General features: G+C 38.1%; 1 protein-coding gene across 3 annotated transcripts in view; it reads left to right on the top strand.

Annotated features, from left to right (window-relative positions):
- Positions 1-24026, top strand: part of LONRF1 (LON peptidase N-terminal domain and ring finger 1) — a 39492-nt gene extending 15466 nt beyond the window's left edge. Inside the window, exons 3-12 of one of the 3 annotated variants that reach the window (XM_008274063.5) lie at positions 1039-1161; positions 4196-4345; positions 6644-6884; positions 6977-7073; positions 8167-8281; positions 11773-11894; positions 14390-14548; positions 14663-14825; positions 19328-19480; positions 22688-24026. In XM_008274063.5, the coding sequence (XP_008272285.4) occupies positions 1039-1161; positions 4196-4345; positions 6644-6884; positions 6977-7073; positions 8167-8281; positions 11773-11894; positions 14390-14548; positions 14663-14825; positions 19328-19480; positions 22688-22846 (1482 nt within the window). In that variant the 3' untranslated portion in view covers positions 22847-24026. The remainder of the gene's footprint in view (positions 1-1038; positions 1162-4195; positions 4346-6643; positions 6885-6976; positions 7074-8166; positions 8282-11772; positions 11895-14389; positions 14549-14662; positions 14826-19327; positions 19481-22687) is intronic. The other 2 variants (XM_070068512.2, XR_016229980.1) reach the window with 2 other exon arrangements.
- The last annotated feature ends 639 nt before the right edge of the window (positions 24027-24665 follow it).

A 24665-nucleotide genomic window follows, 5' to 3' on the forward strand; every position in this document is an offset into this window, starting at 1 on the left:
AAAAAGAACTAAAGAAATGTGTATAACATAATCTGTTTACTAATTTTCCTTTTTATTTAACTGCAAAGGCAATCTGTCTCCCTCCCATGTGTGTTGTTTAAGCTAGAAGTTATTTTATGTGTTTTTTTCCTATAACTCAGAGCTGTGCCATTAAGGACAGTGTAATAAGGATGCCTTAAAAATTATAAATTAATAAGGAAATGGATACAACAATCCCATGATGATGTGACTGTTGATACAGTCACATATGTATTAAGAATGAAACTGCAGTGGTTTGTGTGTATAGTTTTAAAACTGTTTAAAAGGAAAGAAACTTCGAGACTTACTATTGAAGTGATACCAGAAATGTGATTTTCTTCAGTTATTTAAATGGTAGCTAAAATTACTATTTGACAAGAATATATTTTAGGCCTCTCTGATGTTATTTAACACAACTCTGTGGTTTGTAAACCTCTCCATTCAAATTCTGTAGACTAGGCACATTTAAAGCTTGCCAGTTGACACTTTATTGGTAGACTGACTCACACACTGAATTTTTGTTTATCAGTGATCTAAATAAGGTTCCAGTTTTTGTCATGGAGCATGTTGAATTCCTATAATAAAAAATAAAAAATAAAGGAAAAATTTTGATGCATCTTAAAATAAGTATAATTCTGTATTGTATTTCTTTTGCTCCCTCAAACAATTATTATTAAATCAATAATCATTAAATAAGCAGTTTTTTTAAGGGGAGGGAACATAGTGTTTATGGTCTTGCTGAGCCCTGACTTGCTGTGGAACTTTGGTCGGGTCGTTGTCTGGGCCTCAGTTTCCCTGATGGTGCTTCTCCAGGGTAATGGGTAGATGTGCCTTTGCAGTTAAATAAAAAGGAAAATAAGTAAACAGATTATGTTTATGATTAGGCTTTGACCTCCTCAAGGTTATTTAATTCCAAAATCAGCATTTTTGAGCATGTTATTTGTTTTTCTTTTCTTGATAATGATTTTCCTGAAAATCAGTTTCATCCATAAAGGTTTTGTTTGTGTGCTTCCATTGAAGGTTTACTTCAGGAAAGGAAAGGTACTCCATGATGCTGGCTTCTTAGGTGATGCCTTACAGCTGTTTCTTCAGTGCTTAGCCCTTGATGAAGATTTTGCACCTGCAAAGCTGCAAGTAGAAAAGGTAATCAGTTTACCAACCATAATGTTTCCAGGCAGGGCTAAAACACAGATCTTTTTTTAAAATACTAATTGGAAAGTTACTATAAGTGAATAATCTAACTTCAGAGCAATTTGAGAGGTTTTCATGTTTGAATGCTTAGTGTATTAAGTTATTGGATGAAATCAGAACATTTCATTCACAGATATTTTGGTGCAATATTTTTGCTTAGTTAATTTAGACATTCCCTAATAATTTATCCAGTCCACACCAGACTGAGGTTTTTAATTAAAAACTGCTGTCCTGATGTTCTGCTCAGGACTCTATTAACCTGGCCTGTGTCTTTGGCTTGGGCTCTGAGCTTGGCTTTCTTTCCATGCTGCCAATAGTATTGCCCCAACTTGTTTTGCCTTATTTTTCTTAATGCTCCATATATCATTTTCTAACATGTGTGCTGCCTGTGGTGTGTTAGTAGGTGTTAATTAAAGAGAAGAAAAAAGAAGAGGGAAGAGGGGTTTCTGATCAAATGACTTTGGGAAATATTTGGTTAATACAAATTTAACAAGTTTCTTCAGAACTTTTTAGGGCCTTTTGATATGCTAGCATGAAAAAAAAATAGCCTTCAGCACAGATCATCTAGTGAGAGTAGTCTTTAAAAAATTCTTTGAGGGCCGACGCTGTGGCGTAGCGGGATAAACCATCACCTGCTTCACGGGTATCCCTTATGGATGCAGGTTCGAGTCCCGGCTGCTCCACTTCTGATCCAGTTCCCTGCTGATGCCCCTGGGAAACCAGCAGAAGATGGCCCAAGTCCTTGGGCCTCTGCCACCTACATAGGAGGCCTGGATGGAGCTCCAGGCTCCTGGCTTTGGCCTGGCCCAGCCCTGGCTGTTGTGGCCATTTGGGGAATGAACCAGTGGATAGAAGACCTCTCTCTCTTTCTCTCTCTCTAACTCTGCCTTTCAAATAAATAAATCTTGAAAAAAAAATTCTTTGAGAAAATCAACCCTAATAAAAGTTCAGGTTCCCTGTGCTGGTGCTCTCCTCAATCTTCTCAAAACAGGCCATGTGATTTGTCACCTTGGTCGTGTTTCTGGGTTTTTGTCAAAATTGCCTGGAGTGCATGTTGAACATTCCCCTAGTCATAGGCCTTTGGAATCATCATCTCTGGAATGGAGGCATCATAATAAGCATTCCAAGAGATCCATATGTACCTTAAAATAGGAGAACATTTTTCTCAGATCCCAGCAAAGATGCTTTACAATATTTTGTTTTTCTCCATATGCTTTTTGTAAATTGTGGTATAATTTACATGTAATAAAACACATAGATTCTATATAGTTTGTTGAGTTTTGAGAAAATGAATGTACTTGTGTTAATAGCATTCCAGTCAAAATAAAGGATGTTTCTGTCACCCTAAAGCATGCTTTCATCTCCTTCCCAGTAAATCTTCCATCATCTTGCTCCCAGAGGAAACTACTGTTACATTTCTATCACCATAGAGTAGTTTTCCTATTCTAGAGATATGAATGGGATCATCTAGTGTGTACTCTTTTTGTCTGTGGCTTTCTTCTTTTTGCTTAACTATTTTAAAAATACATCCTGTAATTTTTTTCTTTTTGTTAGTGACTGTATATTTCATTATATGAACAGACCATGATGTGGTATTCAGTTAGTAGTGATTTGTGTCTGGATTATTTTGTTTTGTTTTTAAAATAATTTTGAATAAAGCTGTTATGAACATTCCTGTACAATTAATTTTGTGCACATGTGTTTTTACATCTCTTTGGTAAATTCCTAGGAGTGGAGTTGCAGGGTTATAGGGTAGGTTTGTGTTTGACATTTTTTTTTTGACATCAAAGGAAATGTAAAATAAATAAATATTAAATATTTGTTTATTTGTACAATTTTATTTCTGTTGTGTATATTTCCTTTCATAATGATTTGTGAATTACTCTGATTCTTGTGTATTTGAGAGAGTATACAGCTGAAAAATGAGACCTCCAAATTTAGACATTACGAAATGCTCTGCAGCTTGTTTGACAGCCAGAAAAAGATCAGAACCTTTCTCATAGTCTTTCTAGCCAGGGTCTTCCCCCATGTTAACTTGCCCCTTCTCTTTGAGAGTTCAGATTTATTTCTGATTTAGACATCCAGAAATTGTGATTCCGCAGCTGTGGCCTAGTTAAACTCCTACTGTTACAGAGCAGCTGCTATGTGGTGATTGCCGCATAGGTTAGTTGTCAGTGAGAAGCTAATGTAAGTATAGGGAATTTCAGAATTCTATAGTTAGAGGTCCAGGTTCTCTAGTTCACATAAGTAGTCTAATTCCAACTTTAAAATCTGCATTGCTATGAGCCATGAACTGTTTTGACTAGGATATGGCTCACAGATATTCAGAGATGAACCTTTTTGACATCACATAAGATCCTTCTTCTTATAATCCTTGTATTAAAAGGTCTGCCTTTTCCTCAGTTACCTTCTCAGTCACCTAACCAGTCCCTGGTTCCCTTCAAAGTCTTGAATCATTTCTTTGAGGTTATTTGATCCCCATTGAGGTATACTTTGGTTTCATAAAAATTTTTAATTTGTTTTATTACCTAACCAGTTCTTCTCCTCTGCTTATTAAAATAATGTCTAGAAAAAAATCTTAAAAATCTTTTGTTTAAGATTTATTTTTATTTAATCGAAAGGCATAGTTACAGAGTTGGGGAGAGAGAAGGAACAGAGAGGTCTTCCATCCACTGGTTCACTCCCAAAGCCAAGATCCAGGAGCCTTTTCTAGGTCGCCCACATGGGTGCACAGGCCCAAGCACTTGGGCCACCCTCTGCTGCTTTCCCAGGTGCATTAGCAAGGAGCTGGATCAGAAGTAACGCAGCTGGGACTCAAACCGGTCTCCTATGGGATGCTGGTGTTGCAGGTGGTTGTTTAACCTGCTGTGCCACCACTCCAGCCCCACCAAGCAATCTCAAAATCCCTCTTAGGTAAATTTATATTAAATTATCCTTAACCCAAAATTTCACATTTTCTACTACTTTTGTAATATTTCTCTTACAGATTTTGTGTGATTTGTTATCACCTGAAAACTTAAAAGAAGACCTAAAGGAGTCTTCCTGGAGTTCATTACCATGTGTTAAAAACAAACCTTTTGTTTTCCCTGTGGTAATGGGAGAATCTCAATCCCCCAGTGAGCTCAGCCCACAACAGGTAAGGGGTGAGAAAAGCTTGTCATGGTTTTAGCACCAAGTAAATATTCACTTTTAAAATTTCTTTTTTTTTTGATTTTTTTTAACTTTTATTTAATGAATATAAATTTCCAAAGTACAGAATATTGATTACAATAACTTCCCCCCCATAACGTCCCTCCAACCCGCACCCCTCCCCTTTCCCACTCCCTCTCCCCTTCCATTCATGTCAAGATTCATTTTCGATTCTCTTTATATACAGAAGATCAGTTTAGCATACATTAAGTAAAGATTTCAACAGTTTGCTCCTGCACAGAAACATAAAGTGAAAAATACTATTTGAGTACTAGTTATAGCATTAAATCTCAATGTACAGCACACTAAGGACAAAGATCCTACATGAGGAGTAAGTGCACAGTGACTCCTGTTGTTCACTTAACAAATTGACACTCTTGTTTATGGTATCAGTAATCACCCTAGGCTCTTGTCATGAGCTGCCAAGGCTATGGAAGCCCCCTGAGTTCACTGACTCTGATAATTTTTAGACAAGGCCATGGTCAAAGTGGAAGTTCTCTCCTCCCTTCAGAGAAAGGTACCTCCTTCTTTGATGACCCATTCTTTCCACTGGGATCTCACTCGTGGAGATCTTTCATTTAGGTTTTTTTTTTTCCCCCAGAGTGTCTTGGCTTTCCATGCCTGAAATACTCTCATGGGCATTTCAGCCGGATCCGCATGCCTTAAGGGCTGATTATGAGGCCAGAGTGCTGTTAGGACATTTGCCATTCTATGGATCTGCTGTGTATCTCACTTCCCATGTTGGACCATTCTCTCCCTTTTTGATTCTATCAGCTAGTATTTGCAGACACTATTCTTGTTTATGTGATCCCTTTGGTTCTTAGTCCTATCATTACGATCAATTGTGAACAGAAATTGATCACTGGGACTGGTGAGATGGCATTGGTACATGCCACCTTGATGGGATTGAATTCGAATCCCCTGGTATGTTTCCAACTCTACTGTTTGAAGTAAGTCAGCTTGAGCATGTCCCGAATTGCACATCTCTTCCCTCTCTTATTCCCACTCTTATATTTAACAGCGATCACTTTTCAGTTGTTTCAGCACTTAAGAAGAATTGTGTATTGATTACAGTATTCAACCAAAAGTATTAAGTAGAACAAACAAAAAAAATACTAAGAGGGATAACATATTAAGTTGCTCATCAACAGTCAGGGTGAGGGCTGATCAAGTCACCATTTCTCATAGTGTTCATTTCCCTTTAACAGGTTTCCTTTTTGGTGCTCAGTTAGTTGTCACCTATCAAGGAGAACAAGTGGTATTTGTCCCTTTGGGATTGGCTTATTTCACTCAACATACTGTTTTCCAAATTCCTAACAGGGATCACTTTTCAGTTAAAATTTAAACACCTAAGAATAATTGTGTGTTAATTACAGAGTTCAACCAATGGTACTAGAACAAAAAAAAATACTAAAATGGATAAAGTATTACATTGTACATCAACCGTCAGGACAAGAGCTGATCAAGTCACTGTTTCTCACAGTGTCCATTTCACTTCAACAAGTTTCCCCTTTGGTGCTCAATTAGTTGTCGCCAATCAGGGAGAACATATGATATTTGTCCCTTTGGGACTGACTTAATTCACTCAGCATGATGTTTTCCAAATTCCTCCATCTTGTTGCAAATGACCGGGTTTCGTTGTTTTTGACTGCTGTATAGTATTGTATTAAAATTTCAAATACTAGACTCTACTTAAGTTCTTTTAATCTTTTCACTTAATAGGATTTTATCTCTGACCTTTTATTTTATGCTGAAACCTTATGTGTAAAAGATTTATTATCACAATTTTAGGTCACCTATATGTCAGAAAACTTTTAATTTCAGAATTTTTAGTCTCTTAGAATATGTAAAACACTATATGAGAAGACTGCAAAAAGTTCATAGGAAATGGAATTACAAAATGTTTATTTTGGTGCAAAAAGTTTTGAAACGTATAATTTTTTATAATAAGCATTTTATGTGAACTTTTTGAAAGGCCTTCATGTTTATTTTAGTTTCTTCAGTTTCTTACAGATACAACTATATTAATGTAACTGCTTTTAAACCTCTTTGTAACATAGTCAGTTTGATGTCTAGTACTAAGTACTGGCAAAAATCATTTACTAGCCAAGAATTTAGAATTAAAAGTTAGTGCAGTTAAATGGGCGATATAAAGCTCTGGAACTTCATTTCAGTTAGATTTTTAGCAAGAGGGATAAAGGATAGCACAGAAACAGTGGCACCTTTGTTTATTGTGTTTTTGTAGAATGAAGAAATACCAGCGGTCACTTCGGAGCCTGTCAAAGGCAGCTTAAGCCGTACTCAATCAGCACAGGCTATAAATTCAGCAGACATGTCTGCCAGAGGGGACTGTCTGAAAAGAGTGTCTTCAGAACCTTTACTCTCTGTTCAGGAGAAAGGTGTTCTGCTGAAAAGAAAGTTGTCTCTTTTAGACCAGGATGTGATGGTCAATGAAGATGGGAGAAATAAGCTTAAGAAACAAGGAGGTAAGCATTTCCCTAACTCTTCCATTCAATACCTTTGTTCAGAAGGGCCCTTCAACTTTTTCCTGAACAACAAATCCTATTTGTTTTAATAGAAAATCCCAGTGAAGTCTGTATGTTTTCATTAGCTGATGGGGACATCCCAGAAGAATTAATAGATGTCTCGGATTTTGAGTGTTCTCTCTGCATGAGGTAAGTATATAAAATTTTACAGAGGATATTGATTTACATAAAATATAGTATGGATCAAGGTATTAATAGTAAAAATAACAAAACTGGAATAAAAATCAAAATGTGAATTTTAATCCTAGGGTTGCCTTTCACACATTGGGCAAATAACTGAATCTGTACCTCAGTTTTTCTTATTTAGAAAATGGAGTCAGTACTTGTGTGGCCTTTATCACAGCATTGTGGGAATCAAATGAGTCACAAAAGAATCTGGGAAGGTGTAAAGTACTATGAGATTACTGATACCACTAACACTTGGATATATACATGGTTTTAGATTTGCCTAAGAATTGTAATTTTATATCTTATGTATATGATCCTATCTTGCTTGTGTATACAATCATAAAATCCTTTTTCAATAACACTGGAGAAGGATTTTCATTGTGCAGCATGCTTATTATTGTAAAGCACTAAATGTTTTAAGAGAACATTTCTTATTTAGATAAATTATGATTGACTCAAAGGATTCATGAATTTAGGAGCCTGGGACTAGTCACGCTAGACTGATAGGAACTAACTGTTCCTGAGTCAGTCTCTTAATTCTACGCCTTTGTTTCTTCATCTGTGATTGCAAGGGATTAGACCAGATAATTCTTAAACACCTATAACTAACAGTATTCCTAGGAAATTCACAAGTATAATATTTAGGAAATAATTATAAAGTTAGTAAAAGTAGCTTTTTATGTGTTGTTCATGTATCATGTCTACTAGTAAGCCTAATATTTACAGCTCAGTTGTAATATTTAGTAGGTTATTCTCTTTTATGAATTTTATATACTGTGGCTTTTACAAGCCTTTTAAAATCATTAAGTTGATAAAATGAAAATATAAAGGCTGTGAAAAAGCCAGCTAATTATTAATAATGTATTTTATACTCTTTGAGATCTGGTGTGTATTTTGCATATACTGCCACATACGTTCAGTGGCTATTGCATTAATCAGGGCAGTCTGCCAGCCCTCCTACTGCCTCCTTGAATTAACATTAATTATCATTAATTCAAACTTTTCCGATTGATAGTTTAATGTGAAAGCTAATATGTATTTTGGTTGATTTCAGGTTGTTTTTTGAGCCAGTGACAACCCCGTGTGGACATTCGTTCTGTAAGAATTGTCTTGAGCGTTGTTTAGATCATACACCATATTGTCCCCTTTGCAAAGAAAGCTTAAAAGAGGTAAGCATTTGTATACTTATATATATCTGTTTATTGGTCTTGAATTTGGCAACGTAGTTTGATTTATTGTCAGCCATACAAAGAAACGTTTTTATGTTCAGAATGAATTATATATATGCTGAATGACCAAACAGGGTAATAGTCTATTACTCATATTGTCATGTTGGAGAAAAATGAGAATGAGAGAGTAAAGGAAAGAAGATAGGTCCTAGAGGCCAAACCCCTTGCACTCAGTTTTTTATAATGTAATTTCTTATAATAATAATTTTTAATAAAGGGGTAGTTACCTAGTCGGGATAGGCTCAGTTTTAATGACAATAGTGTTGACAGAATGCTACTACCCTGCCTCCCACTCTCAATAATAGGCTGCGTGTGAGGCCTATTCCAGTTCTCTTCACTCTGTAAACAACTCCATCCTGTAGAACCTACTGCAGGATGGAAATGTTCTCCATCTTTACTTTCCAATGTGGTAGTCAATAGCCACACGTGGATATTAAGCACTTGAACTGTGGTCAGTTTGACTGAGAAATTGTATTTCAAATTTTGTTTAATTAACTTAAACTTAAGTGAGAACATGTGACTTAGTAGCTCCCACACCGGGCAGTGCAGCTCTACAAAGTGGCAGACTGGACAGAGAGAAAGGCACCGCTTCCCTACCCCTACTCCTAGTCAGTGATGAGTGCTAATACTCCGTGATGGAAAAGCTGCCAGGTCTCAGTGGGTATTGTCTGTTACTGCTGGGAAGACAGCACCCTGTCAGTCATGCTGGAGTGACTGGAAATCTTCTGAGGTGGGGCTGCAGCCTTAGGATGTGGAACGGCAATTGCAGACTGGGAAAGGGATTCCATCTCTGACAGGATTGTCTACAGAAAAACCTCTTAACAAATAAGAATAAAAATTAAGAAAACCATTTTGAATGTAAATTTGAATGTAAATAACTGTAAAGTTATTTCCTGTATAGAAAACATAGCTCTGTACAGATAATTGTAATAGCATAGGTATCGTTACGTGTCAAATGTACAAATAGAACAAGCTGATAAGTGTGTATATACACACACAGACACACCCACAGAGTGTTCATAGAGTAAGAAAGCGTAAGCTTATTCGTAAACACTTTGCTAGTTACACTTTCAACTAATATGCTCAGTATTTTCAGATGAAGAATTTTCAATGTGCTATTTTAACTGGCTTCTCGGCTGGCGCCGCGGCTCACTAGGCTAATCCTCCACCTTGCGGCGCCGGCACACCGGGTTCTAGTCCCGGTCAGGGTGCCAGATTCTGTCCCGGTTGCCCCTCTTCCAGGCCAGCTCTCTGCTGTGGCCAGGGAGTGCAGTGGAGGATGGCCCAGGTGCTTGGGCCCTGCACCCCAAGGGAGACCAGGAGAAGCACCTGGCTCCTGGCTTCGGATCAGCATGGTATGCTGGCTGCAGCGTGCCGGCCGCGGCAGCCATTGGAGGGTGAACCAACGGCAAAGGAAGACCTTTCTCTCTGTCTCTTTCTCTCACTGTCCACTCTGCCTGTCCAAAAAAAACAAACAAACAAACAAACAAACAGGCTTCTTAGTTGCTGTTTAGTTTAATTATTATGCTTTTTTTCAGATAAAGTATTAGACTCATTGCTTTAATTTAGAAATATTTCATCTTTTAAGATGTTTGGAAATGGAAGAAAAATATATTAAGCATACTTTTTGAAAATGTAACGAACATACTGTTTAAAATGTTTATCTTGTGTCCAACTTTGAAGACATGTTATTTAATTTGTCAAATCTGAATGTATATAATATAGCAACACATAATTAAATAATGTTGGTATGCCCTACAGCTATATTTTTCCTATTTGTCCTTTTATTTTACTCATTTTTTTCCATTTAAAGATATCTGAAAGATGATTTTTACAGCAGCACAGTACTTCAGTGTTTTAACCATTTCTGTGTTGTTACATATATAAGCTGTTTGGTTCTCTGTTTTTTTGTATATCATACTTTTATGACCATCATTTAAAATTAATGATCATATGCATGTTTAGGTTAAATTCTTGGGAGGTGAATTACTGGATCAATAGTCTTTTTAATAAAGTCCTGAAAACCAATTGCCAGGTTACCTAGCACCCCTGAAATGTTACACAGGTTGAGCTTCCCCAAATTTCATTACCTACTTATGAATTCTGAAACATTTTTAATAAATTAAGGGAAATGGTAGTAGGATTGCTTTCATAATATTTGAGATTTGATTAATTTTATAACAAATTTTAAGCACCCTGCTCTAGGGTACCTTTCTCCAAAGTGTAATTCACTTTCTAAAGGCAAGGTCCTAGCCAGCAGCATCTGTTCCCCCCCAAAAATCTGTTAGAAATACAAATTGCCAGTTACTCTCTCAGAAACTCTGGGGTGGGTCTCAACAAACTGCATTTTAACAGCCCTCATTCACGCTGAAGTGTGAAAACACCGCTGTAAACCTTCCCCACCTCTCCCACTTTCTCATCTACTCTTCACAGGATAATGATAAAAACCCTTGTTTTGCTGGCCATCTAGTTTAAAGTATGGCTTCTCTTTATCTTGTGATTGTCTCCCAAGAGTTTTTCCTCACTACTTTTATGAAGTGAGTATGGATTGGGTACTTTTCTTTGTACAAGGTTCGGCGTACACACTGGCCTGGCCCCTGGCCCTAAGCAATTTTGAGTTTAATTTTAGAAATGTAATATCTCCATATCAGTAAAATACAGTACAGGGAATAGAATATGCCTTTCATGTAGTAAAATATGGGGTTCTAGGGAGACAAAAAAATAGACGACTTTATGAGAAAGGTAACATTGGAGCCAGACTTTGAAGGATAGGCTTTGCATAGGCAGGAATGACACCAATGGCTTTTATCAATTAGAATAAACAATGTTGCATAAATGCACAAGGACCACAGTTGTCTAGAGTATTTAGGAAGTAGTGCCAATGTATCATTTTGTAGAAGTGAAGGTGGAGGGATCGTACAGAAAAAGCCCTGTCTTCTTAAGGGTCTGAATGATAGCAGGTGACAGTGGAAGGAGAATCTGGAAGGAGAGTTATCTGGAGACTGCCTCTGAAACTGGGAACAAAGCGGTGTTGATTTTCTTCAATAAGGCAGATGCATTCTTTTCTTTGTTCCCCATCTTTTTGTTTCCCCATGCAAGTGGTAGTTTCAGTACCCATGAGCTGTCAGATGGAAGCCAGCCTTTACTGTGGGAGATGGCAGGGGCAGGGCTTCTACTGAGGAGGAATCTGGTCAGTTCCTTCATACAGTGCTTGGTTCGAGTTGCCACGTTAATGCTGTTGAGCAGAGCCTCTGACAGGTCTGCTCGCCTAGCTTCGTCCATTGCAATGTTCCCTCTCACTACTTACACTAATTCAGAATCAACTGTATACAAATGTAATAAAGGCTTTAACATATATTAGTTCAATTGTTTTGCCTGTTTTATACTGTAGGAAAACAACTACTGGAATGTAAAATCATATTGTCTTTTAGTATCTAGCAGATAGGAGGTACTGTGTCACACAGCTGTTGGAAGAATTAATAGTGAAGTATCTACCTGATGAACTGTCTGAGAGAAAAAAAATATATGATGAAGAAACTGCTGAACTCTCACAGTAAGTTTCTTCTCATAAAGTCAATCACACTCTAACCCTACCTTTAAAATACTGAAGAGGAGCCTTCTTATTTAACTCAGTCTGGTCAGAGCTGGGCAGCTTCCCCTGTCCTCACAAGACAGAATTTTAGTAAAGTTCTTCTGGTGTCATCCAGATGTTGGCTAAGGTGTTATTGCCTTGGCTTTCTGGGCTGAAGCAGTATTTGAGGTGGGGGAGGATTTTCTGTGGCTACATCAGGCAGTGGAATGGGGCATGGAGGTGGACCTGGAAAGGCGTGGTGTTGGTGAGAGCAGCTCTCATGTGTGGTGCAGGGGCGAGGAAGGCTGTGCAAACAGGACCAGGAGATTTTTACCCAGCTAAAGATTTGCAGGGGCATCTTAGAAACCTTGAGACCTGAGATTGAAACTGGAAGGGGTGACCTAGGGACCAAACATGCACTTTATAACATTCCTGCCAGGGAGCAGAACTGAGTTAGTGTCAGGGGAGTAGAGCCCCCGAGGGTAGTAGTACCTGCCACCATGAGAGGACGTGGTAACTAACTGGAGTCCGGCAGGCCTGGCTCTGCTTCCTGTGGGTTTGTCTGGGACTGTTCTCCCTTTCTTGCCCTTATCGTTCTTCCCTCTTTGGCCAAGCACTTGGGGCTCTTTAAATTTCTTTTACAGGTTTTTAGCTTCTTAACTCTGTTTCTCTAACTTTATTCTAACTGAACACACTAAAGAACAAAATTGTAATGTTAGCAACTTTTTTCTTCCATTCTTTTTCAAAGCACAAATTCAATATTTTGTTTCTCACTTTCTAAAAACATTGTGCTTCCAGACTTTTTTTCTCAGTATGTCCTTCAGATGTCTTCAGTGGGCCAGTGGCCTTGAATAGAGGAAAGATTTCCAAACCTCATTTTACAAATTTGATATGGATTTGGCTTCCCATGAATTGATATTTCATTGCGTGATTTTATGATGGAAACTATTCTGATGTGAGGATGACGAACCTTTTTGGCCAGCACTTAGAAAGCTAGATTTAAGACAGCTGCATTTATGCATTTGTAATCTCAAAACCTAATGGTCCTGCCAGACCGCCCACAGCAGAGTGGTATAAGCCAAGGACAGATGAAGTAGGAACTGAGGAAAACTGAATTGGGGAGGGAAATGAGGGGGAGTCTTGATGCTCACGCACAGGGCTGTTTTGTTAATACATGTTTTAAATATGGTTTTATTAAGTACTATGTTTACATAAGTAATTTGTGATTTTAAAGAAAAAATAAAAAACATAAATAAGTAGGAAAAGAAAGCCATCTGCAACCTGAAGGAATTTACTCTTAGCCTATATCCTTCCAGACTTTCTATAAGTAAGTTTTATATACACTATATAAAATATTTAAAAGTTGGGATCATATTATTCATATTGTATAACTTTCTCTTCTCACTGATAGAATCTCTTTCCTAAGTCAGTATTATACACATCATCGTTTAATGGAAACGCTATATAGTCCTGTACCACATAACAAGGTTTCAGTTGATGGTAGACCCTGGTACAACAGGGATCCTGTAAGACTATCGCCTGGTGACATCTTGGCTGCCTTAGTTTGTGTAGGTACACTGTGTGATGTTTGCACAAAGACGAAATTGCCTAATGACGCGTTTTCCAGAACACCCCTGTCATTAAGCAATGCATGACTGTATTCCATTTTATGGCTATGCTATAATTTATTTACTAGCCTCTTTATGCTTCCAAGTTTTGGCTGCTACCCACAGTGCTATGTGAATACTCATGTAGTACTTACAGAATTATTTCTAAAAGTAAACCTACTGGTTCAAAGAACATGAATATCTTTTAAGTTTTTGATGTATATAGCCAAATTCTTCTTAATCGTGGTTGTACTGTTCTACCATGCCTTCCACACTGCCAGTTTTTCTTACACTCTTGCTAAAACTATTTGTTGCCTTTATCTCTCTCTTACTTTCTACTTTTCTGGCAATGAAAAATGGTATATCATTTTAGTTATGTGGAGGAAATGTCGTCTTGTTGAATTACTTTTGATAGTGTGAAAATATTTTACTGCCTACGAATTTTTAGTTGTTTTTTTTTTCTGTTGTGGGAGCTCACTTTTTCTAATTGTCATCTAAATATGACTATGAATGTTTTATGGATAAAAGACATTAACTTGGTCATATTTTATAAGTATTTGAAACAGGTTCTTAATATAAATATTAGTTATAGTCAATTCCCTTTTGAGTCATAAAGAAACAGTTCTATGTAATAACCTGGCATCTCAAAATTCACACTTTTATAAATAAAATGTGGCAGATTTTATATATGAATATTGCATCAATTTGAACTTAGTAGATGGGAGATTGAATCTTGTTCTTGACAGGAATTACAGTAACCTTATTTAGAACTGATTTCTTTTTGTTTTACATTAATTGAGTATTGTTGGAACCTTCACTTGTTGTTCTTGTATGTTCTGATGTAAAATAATGAGGCTTTTTCTCCTTCAGCTTGACCAAGAATGTTCCCATATTTGTTTGCACTATGGCCTACCCCACTGTGCCTTGCCCTCTTCATGTATTTGAGCCAAGATACAGACTGATGATTCGAAGAAGTATACAGACTGGAACCAAACAGTTTGGGATGTGTGTCAGTGATACACAAAATAGGTATGCTGTTTGTGAATTACATAGTTGTATTTCTTTAGGAACTTTCTTTGAATAGGGATGAGATTTGCATGATTGTGTTTGAACTCTTGATACTAATCGAAGTTTTTCTTTCAGTTTTGCAGATTATGGTTGTATGTTACAAATTAGAAATGTGCATTTCTTGCCTGATGGAAGGTCTGTGGTTGATACAGTTGGAGGAAAGAGGTTTAGGGTTTTAAAAAGAGGAATGAAAGATGGCTATTGCACTGCAGACATTGAATATCTGGAAGATGTTAAGGTATGAAAAATGTTCTTTCACAGCACACAGATTGGTGTTTTCTAGGCATATGAATCAGTTCTTTCTGTTAGACCCTGATCATTGATAGTTGGGAGAATTAGCTACAAGTTACTGTTTTGTTTTTTAAAAAGTAGGTATTTATTTTCATTTTATTTGAAAGGCAGAGGGACAGAGAGAGAGCTCTTATTTGCTGGTTCTCTCCCAAATGCCTGCAACAGCCGGGGCTGAGTCAGGCCAAAGCCAGGAGCCTGGAACTCAATCCAGGTCTCCCACATGGGTGGAAGGGTCTCAAGTACTTGGGTTATCACCTGCTGCCTTTCAGAGTGCACATTAGCAGGAAGCTAGAAGTGAAAACCAAGACTCACGCCCAGGTTCTCCAGTATGAAATGTGTGTCCCAAGCAGTATCTTATGGACTGCACCAAATGCCTGCCCTCAAGTTACCTTTTTCTTCTTGCTCTTAAGTCATTATATATTATAAGAGAACCTGGGAGAAGGAATCTAGGTCTTCTTTTCTAGAGACTTAATAACCAGCATGGTGTGTACAATGCACATGAACATATTTACGCATGTACGTGTGTATATATGCACAGTAGGTCCTTAACAATAGCCACTGACTAAGGTGAACTGTCAACCCATGTACATTTTTAAAGATTGCTAATGTCTGCTCTGCTTTTTGAATTTATTAATAGTCAAAGCTAATATAATCAGCAGATTAAAATTTGATCTAAAGGTAAATACATAAAATCCTTGTGGAATTATTTTTGTGTATTAAGAGTGTTCTTGTGCCCAAGATAGCCTTACTGATAAAATACAGTTACGTGTTAAATTAAAACTCTCGGGCTTCACTGATACAGAATTGTCAGTAGATATATTGGTGAAATCTTACCAGAATGGGGTTATTATTTCTTGGATAGGGTTAATGTGGGCCTTTTGATGTTTCTAAAATAATTCAGCAAATGCAGTTAGTTTAGGTGTCACAAAAACAACTTGTGATATCAAATATCAAATGGAAGACAGTTTCTTTTGGCAGGGCTCTATTAGAAAATATATATCTTATACTATCATTGTTCACTGATCAACCCGTCATCACAGTCAATATTTATCAAGTATTGACACTGGGCATTTCATAAGCATTAGTTCATTGAATTTTCACAGTTCTGTGAATTAGCAGATGAGGAAAGTATGGTTCAAGTATTCATCACTTTGCCCAAGATCCTATGGGTATATCACAAAAATGACTTAAAGCCAACTCTCTGGCTCCATGTTCTGAGCTTTATCATTATACCATATTGCCTATCTGCTGATCAACTTGATTAGCTTCACATTGCTTGTCATATCATAAAGAAGAGGTGAGGATACTGTGCTTTGTGCAGCATGCCAAAAGTATTGTGTGAATTGAAACTTTGAGTTTATTAACATAGTGTATGCCTTAGGACTGGTTAATGAATTCATTTGCTAAAGGCATTGTTCTTTGTTAAACTGATAATCACTTTAGTTCTTGGTAAATTTACATTACCTTATTATATAATTATATGTGTAATTATATATATTAATTATATTCATGTTGTTGGTTTTGATGACAAAATCCCTTGGGTATGTGGCCAAATATATACATCTCTGTCTCACATTCACACACACACACACACACACATATACATACACATAGATACTTCAAAAAAGATCATGGAGGCTGGCACTGCGGCTCACTTGGCTAATCCTCGGCCTCCAGCACCCTGGGTTCTAGTCCCGGTTGGGGCGCCGGATTCTGTCTCGGTTGCCCCTCTTCCAGTCCAGCTCTCTGCTGTGGCCTGGGAAGGCAATGCAGATGGCCCAAGTGCTTGGGCTCTGCACCTGCACGGAGACCAGGAGGAAGCACCTGGCTTTTGGCTTCAGGTCGGCGTGCTGGCTGTAGCGGCCATTTCGGGGGGGGGGGGGGGGGGTGAACCAACAGAAAAAGGAAGATCTTTCTCTCTGTCTCTCTCTCTCACTCTGTCTGTCAAAAAAAGAAAAATAAAGTTCATGTAAAGTAGAATTTAAAAATAAGCTTATTTTGGTGCAAAAATTTTTTTAAATCTGTGCTAGTTTTTTCATAGTACACATTTTCTATGAACTTTTTTGAAGACCCCCTTGTACACATTTATGTGCACGTATGTACACACAATACACATGAGGGGACTTCGAAAAGTTTATGGAAAACTCAAAAAATAAATTTATTTTGATGCAATTGACATCCATGCATAGTTTTTTCATAATATACATTTTCAATGAACTCCTTGAAAATACCCTCATATATATATATATATATATATATATATGATATGATAGAATAGCATATTGGATGCATTACAGATTTGAAATCTGAGTTCTCTATGTCTTTGTGTTCTTACGAATGTCTAGCAATTTTTTCTCTCTCTAGTGTCTTCATCCATGTGATTTTTTTGTTCATTCTGAAACAGTGTCTCAAAATATTTTTTATGTCAGTGTTTTTTCTTATTATAATCATTCTGTTTTCTGTTACTTATGAAATTACAAGTTAGTAAAATTCATAACTTTTAAAAGTTTTGAAAATGTTTACCTGCTTTCTTTGCTGGCTACTTTTTCCGTCTCAGGGTTATGATTCTTGTCGTCCTTGCTTTGTAGGTCCCACAGTTTACTTCCTTGAATTTTTTGAGTGTGTAAAAGCAGATACTTCTTTTTTCTTTTTTAGTGACCTAAGTCATTAAATTTATTTCTTGCTCAGGTCCAGTCCAGTGTAATGTAGTAGGGGCCCATATATTGTATTGTCTTTCCAAGACAAAGATTCTTCAATTACATGTCTTTTCTACCTTTTCAAAATTTGTTTCTGTTGTGGTAAAACTTGTAAAACATTAAATTTAACATTTTTTATAATTTAGAGGTTTTTTATTTTTAAATTATACTTACTATGCCATAAATTCTTAGGGAATGGGTTCCAGCAGCTCATGCCCCTTTTCAGTGGTTCTGACAAATGGAGCTTTCCTGGGTGGAGCAGGCTGGGTCTTTAGTTGAAACCAGTTGCCTTTCTCTTTGGTTTCCTTCTTTTTCTGATCATTTTCCTTCACACATTTCAGGAAGCTATCATGGCTCTTAAGAGTGCTTAATATACTCAATATGGACATTAATTCTCTTGGCAAGAATCTTACCCTTAACTTTTTTGTTTACAATGCTAACAGCATGTTGGGTAACGTTGTGGACTCTTGCAGTTTTGCCATGGTAACATTTCTGGGGCACTCCTTTTTGAACAGTACCTATTTCCTGCTGTCTACAATATAAGCTTTCTTGTAGGTGCACATCTATGTGGCCAAAGGAATGACTCCTGTGTTCTCTAAAAGGCCCGGAGAACGTGTGTCAGTACCTCTCCTTGTCTTTGTGTCTATCATCTTGATGAATTACTGGAAGATGGCTCTTCCATTGAAAGGAGGCCACAAAATTTACCTTTTAACCAAAGAGTTCAACATTCATGTTATTGAACAGAATGCAGATGGTTTTTAAAGTTTAATTTTAATTGTCATTTTAAATCTTCTAAAATAAATGTTCTTTTGTCTCTGATGTGCTATAGTCTTAGCTTTTATATTTCAAGATGTTTTTAGAATCCCTTTGTTGTTTTTGTATTAGTCATGCTTGAAGTATGAGTGGCTGAGTCAGGCCTGGTATTTGCTCAGATGAGTTAATGTATGTACAGCCAAGCACTGCCCAGCACGTAGCAAGCGGAGTACACGTGTGTTAGGGAAATCAATGTACAAGGGTGTGTTAATGTTAGACCTTCCCGCCTGTGTTCTGTGGCACTACTTTTGTGGATCTCAGCTGGAGGACTGAAGCATTTAATTTTATATTGGCAGCTTGGTGGCCCAGCAGTTGAAAGGGTGCTCCAAGAGGTTGTACAGGTAGCCACAGTCCTGGGACTTTTCAGCAGAAGTTGATTGTTGTGCAATTTATCTGCTAGCTGTTGACTTACTGGATTCGTGTGCGAAGTTATTTGTTGCTCTTTTTTGATTGTGGTTGTGCTCTAACTTAGTTTTCCTGGTTAAAGCTGTAATTTTACCTGTTCTCCTGATATTCACGCTCTGCCATGTCTGCATCCTGATGCTCCATCTTTCCTTGTATTGCAGCAACTGCATTCTACTTTCTTCTGCACTGCTTTAAAAAGGCAAACAGAATTCCAAATTTCTGAAGACCTTTGGACCAAAACTCACTGTCAATCTTAGCCCTCCCACTCTGGGGGCTGTTAAGTAGGATTCTACAGTATTACACTGCTAAGTTAGCAAGGCTTGTGGAGGTCAGGCCATGCCATGTTTCTTCAGTTTGGCACATTATCTATGTGAAGCAGAAATATGTGCTATTATAGTGTAAGAACATACTGTAATAATTCTGCGTGGAAAAAGAGCCTCCCAGTTCTTCTGAGACTTGTTGGCATTTCTATAGGATTAGTGATATGGACGGGGGAAATTAGACACAGAAGTCTCATTGCCTATTTTCTTTCCAGGTTGAAAATGAAGATGAAATAAAGAACCTCAGAGAGCTTCATGATTTGGTGTACTCTCAAGCCTGCAGCTGGTTTCAGAATTTAAGAGACAGATTTCGAAGCCAAATTCTTCAGCACTTTGGATCAATGCCTGAGAGGGAGGAAAACCTTCAGGTAAGATGACTTTGATATTGCTTCCAAAGGTCTCTCTTTTTTGTAAGCCCAGATTAGTAGATTTTTAAATTTAACTTCCAATTGCCTTTAAAAGTATTTATTTTGAGAGATAGATAGATAGATAGATAGATACACACGCACACACACACAATAAGAAAGAATTCTCCCACCTACTGCTTCCCACCCTAAATGACTGCAGCAGCTAGGGCTGGGCCAAACCAAAGTCAGGATATGGGAATGTAATCTGGATCTCCCACCTGGGTGGTAGCAACCCAAATACTTTAGCCGTCACCAGCTGCTTCCAGGGTGTCCATCAGCAGGCAGCTGGGATTGGGAGTAGAGCCAGGACTCAGACCCAGACACTCCAGTATGGGAGTGGATGTCCCAAGTGGCATCTTAACTGTAGGCCAAATGCTACCGCGCATTTGCCTTTTTGTGCAGCATTTCCATTGGCTTCCTGCCTTCAGGATCATGGCCTTATTCTCCAGAATGGTGATGTCCATTACATTTCACATAGCTAGGAAACAGATGTCAGCTCAGATACCTGTGGGAGGCAGCGCTGCATGGGGAGAAAGTCCTTAACTGACCATTTTCTGGAAGGAACAATAAGGAATTTATAGTGGGACATAACCATCTAGTCAGCTGTGACTGTGAGAAAACCATACCTTCACACCTTGGAGCCAGTCAGCTGTTGCTGTTATTCTTTAACAGTTGAGAGATATATCATCTTGCATACACAAAAAAGTCATTTGTCTCTGGGAGTGGGTGTTCAGTGGTTCAGATGCCTGTGTTCCACATTAGAATACCTCAGTTACATACAAGGCTGTGGTTCTTGACTCCAGCTTCCTACCCATGTCCCTTAGGCGGCAGCAGTGGTAGCTCAAGCAGTTGGCTTCCTGCCATTTATGTGGAATACCTGGGTTGAGTTTCTGACTCTCAGCTCTGGCTCCTCCCCACCTCAGCTGTTTCAGCCACTTGGGGAGTGTCCCAGCGTAAGGAAACTCTCTCTGTGTCTGTGCCTCTCAAATAAATACAGTTTTAAAACAGGTGTATTTTTTTCATGTCTCATTTTATTACCAATATTCTACTCCATAGCCTCTCAATCCATTTTCTGTGTCTTCATATTTAATACTTCACTCCTCCTGAAACTTTTTTTTTAATGGTCTTTCACAGATACTTGGAGTTTACATTGAGCTTAATTTAATTACCGTGTATCAAGCACTTTCTGTACAAGCAGATCTGTGTAGAAGGCAGTGAAGAAGGCATGAAAGAAGGGCTGCTGTGCTGGGAACTCTGGTTATAGACTCATCAAAGCACTCACTTTCAGACCTGAGCATCCTGACTCGCATAGTGTTTGTGATCAGAAAGTGATAGATTTCGTAAAGGAATAGCTTCAAGTAGGTAGATGAAAATGGAGAGATAATAGATCTCATTGTGAACCATACTGTCTCTCATTCTGATTGCCAAAGTTGTTTAAAATCTGGCTGAATCCCAGTTGAATCCTTCACTTAAACTTGAAATTTCAGCATAAGACCATCTCCATATTGAGTACAGTGCTCATTCTGTATCTAGCGTATTATCAGTCGCCACACATTTGTTTTATTCTGGCTACCTGGTGCTGATTAAACATGACAAAAATAGGCTCTGACAAGAACGAAATTGAATGAGTAAATTTTAAGCATTAAAAATAGCTTCTAGAAAAAGCCAGCATTACTTTCCCATGACCTTCACCACCCTCGTCTTTTATCACCCAGCTGTCTACCATTGCTCCCTGTCAGTCATCCTCTATAAATCAAGATTCAGTCAGGAACACTAAGGCAGTCATTCCACAGTCCAGGAACAAAATGTTTAATGAAGGGTGCACAGTTCATACACACTGGAAGAGCTGGGTGGGTGCAGGTGATGTTGTCTCCAGCAGGGTCCAGGAGTCTGTGCACAGACCTCTGTCTGATATTCCGTCTCTGTCTGACGGTTCTCGAGAGCTTGCCGGGGAGCTGCTATGGTTTTAGAGATCCTGGGGAGTTTCCACCAGTGTATCAGTCTGCAGCCTTGCTGCAGGTGGTTTTCAAGAATTCTCTGGAAAACTGCTGTCCATGCTTTGCAAAGTCTCTGGAGAATAGCTTCTCTTCCAATTTCTGGCTCTCACAAGAGTGCCTCATGTTGGTCAAGTCTAACTTGGAACCATACAGGGTAGGGAACTCTGGGAAATGTTGTTTCTGACACTACTGCAATACAGAATGAATTGAGAACAGATAATATACTATGTAGAAATAAAATCTGGTCCTAAGGGAAGCTTATTTAGATCAGTGCCAGCATAGCTTTATTTGTCATTCTGAAGCTCCATTTTTCAGGGCCAATGAAAAGCACTTCAATATGTAGTAGGATGGCTTATAAATTTGCTTATGTAGATTTCCTAGTTCTGCACCCTTCATTAAACCCTTCATTTCTGGACTGTGGAACTACTGCCTTAGCTTTCCTGACTGCATCTTGATTCTGCAAAATGACTGACCAAGAGCTATAGTTCTTTCTGTATCCAGTAGTCAGTCCCTGTACCATCAGAGGGACCCTATTGCTAGAGGTATGTTTATTTTCAAAGTAAAAGAAACAGAGACACCCCTTTTTTTTGTATTTTTCTTTAGGATTTTATAATTCTTTGAAGAAATTTTAAAGTATCAATTAACTTTTTTAATGCTTTAAATACATATTTTAAGAAGACAGTTCTTAACTAAGGGTGCTTTTACACCACAGGACATTTGGCACTCTCTAGAGAAATTTTTGGCTAGCACACCTGGAGAGGTGCTCCTTGCATCTAGTGGGTAGTGGTCAGAGATGCTACTGAGTGTGCCACAGTGCACAGGACAGCCCCACACCACCAAGGGATTATCTGTGTCAGTAGCCTGAGCTCAGGAAGCCCTGCTTTGAGGCAGTACTGTACAGGGGAAAGGGTGTTGTCTGTGGAGTCGGGTCTGGCTTTGAATCTTGACTCTGCACACAGGAGTCTAGAGATCTTGGGCAATTTGTATTACATTTCTAAGTGTCTTCAGTGTGTATGAGCAGAATAATAGCCTACCTTACATGATTGTTAAGGGAATTTGAGATAGGACCTGCTACATCTCAAAGTGCTAAGTAGTAGCTTTTTGGTGGTGTGTCAGTGTTGTTATGTTTGCACTTGTTTTATTAATACTGTAAACTGTTGATTGTTCTCAGGCAACCCCTAATGGACCTGCATGGTGTTGGTGGCTTCTTGCAGTTCTTCCTGTAGATCCCCGATACCAGCTGTCAGTGTTGTCAATGAAGTCTTTGAAAGAACGGTTGACAAAGATTCAGCATATACTGACCTATTTTTCTAGAGACCAATCTAAGTAACCCACTGCTTGGATCTTACTTCGAAGTTACCCTGATCTGGCTGTGTTGACGGCCAGATTGTCCGCTGCCTTTGCACATCCAGTGCTGGTTTGAGAAATGTAACGAAACTTTTTTTTTCTTTCAACCTCCTGAATCATGTGGTTCTGCAAATGAATACCTTCAACTAGGATTTAGACCACTAAGAACCTGCACAGGAAAACACGCACTGAAGTGTGTTCAACCTCTATGTTGTGATGAAGTTGCACTATGTACCCTATTCTAAAATGAGATAAAAACTCTGTATGTATGTGTGTGTGTGGGTGTGTGGGTGTGTGTGTGCGTGCGTGTATGTGTGGGGGTTGTGTGCATTTTCTCTGGCTTTAAAATTTTAAAAGAAAAAAAAAAGCCATAGAGAGCAGAACTTGCCGAGGGTCATTTATTGTCCAAGTTTACAACAATGGTGACACAAGTGTTTGCAGATTGAATTTGCCTCAGATCTGTCTGTCCTAATGCTTATATTTGCACAAGTATGTACCATACGACATCGAGTGTCATCCCTTGTTGGAAATACTGCTCTTGCTGAACTGTCTTGACCATTGACTCTGACACAGTTTCTTATTTATGTAAATATTTGTATCCCAGTGGCCGCCAGGCACTGGGTGCAGAACCTAGAGCCAGTTTTCAGGAACAATTGCAAACCTGACATGGTACTGTGCATCTATTCATACAACACTTAAAACTGTGAAAATATGGTTTACATTTAATTGTACATAAAGGTAAATGGAGAACTCAATTCAGTACCAGTTATTTTGTGCATTTTAGGGGGCTTTTCATGTTAACTGCCCATCTATGTAATTTATAGTTTGACATGATGTGTTTGTTTAAAAAATTACATAGTATAAACCCACTAAGGATCTGGAAGAGGAGAAGAAGCTTAATGTAGAACTAAGCTTTTAAAGTGTGTTTTATTTTTTAATTCTGGTCTTGGTGCAAATGTTAGTTATGCCTTATTCACATCACAGCTAGATCACCATGCTGTGACATGGTTTATATTCACGCTGCCCTAGATACTTTTGTAATTATTTGTTGCAAAGTTGTGACTGTCCCTATTAACTTTCTTTTATGTAAGTAATTTGTAAAAGTTTCTTACAATTTTTGCTTTTGCTTATTTAATTTTGAATAAAAGCTAAATTCATAATAATATTTTTTCTTAATATTTAGGACAGTGTAAAAAATTCAGTAGAAGAATCAAACTGCATTTAGCAAAGAACACGCGCATTTTGTTCATTCTGTGGTGACACGAGACAGATGCTGTGGTCATAAAATGCTTTTGGTTATTTTTGGAGCAGAGAACACAGTGCCTTCAGGAGACTTTGAAAGGCCCTAGAACTATCCTCGAAAGCACACTTTTTCAACCTTTGAAAAATCCACATCTCACGCAGGGGTGGGGAACGTCCAGTCCACTGGTCAGTACAAAGCCTGTGAAATCGTCTGGTCTGGGTCTGCCAAGGCAACCAAGCTGGACTCAGAGTTCAGTAAATCTGTGGCAGGCTGGCTTTTAAGTTGATCATTTGGTGTGACCTGAGGATGACGGTGTTCCTCCATACGTGCTAAACTCACTGGAGATTCCCCTTGTGACATAGACATGACTGCTTCCACAAATGATTTTCCGGATATAAATATCTTTTAATATTGAATTTTTTTAAATAAAAAATGAGTTCAAAAATGACAATCCAGAGGACCACCCTTGCCCCTGCAATTATGCTAATTAAGAATCTGTTCAGAAGTTCTGCAGAAAACATCTGAAGAATGGGCCACTCCTCACAAGTATCTTATCGGT

This window comes from Oryctolagus cuniculus, chromosome 2 (assembly GCF_051225735.1).
Source record: "Oryctolagus cuniculus isolate XC-2025 breed Fujian yellow rabbit chromosome 2, ASM5122573v1, whole genome shotgun sequence".
In the NCBI taxonomy this organism is placed as follows: domain Eukaryota; kingdom Metazoa; phylum Chordata; class Mammalia; order Lagomorpha; family Leporidae; genus Oryctolagus; species Oryctolagus cuniculus.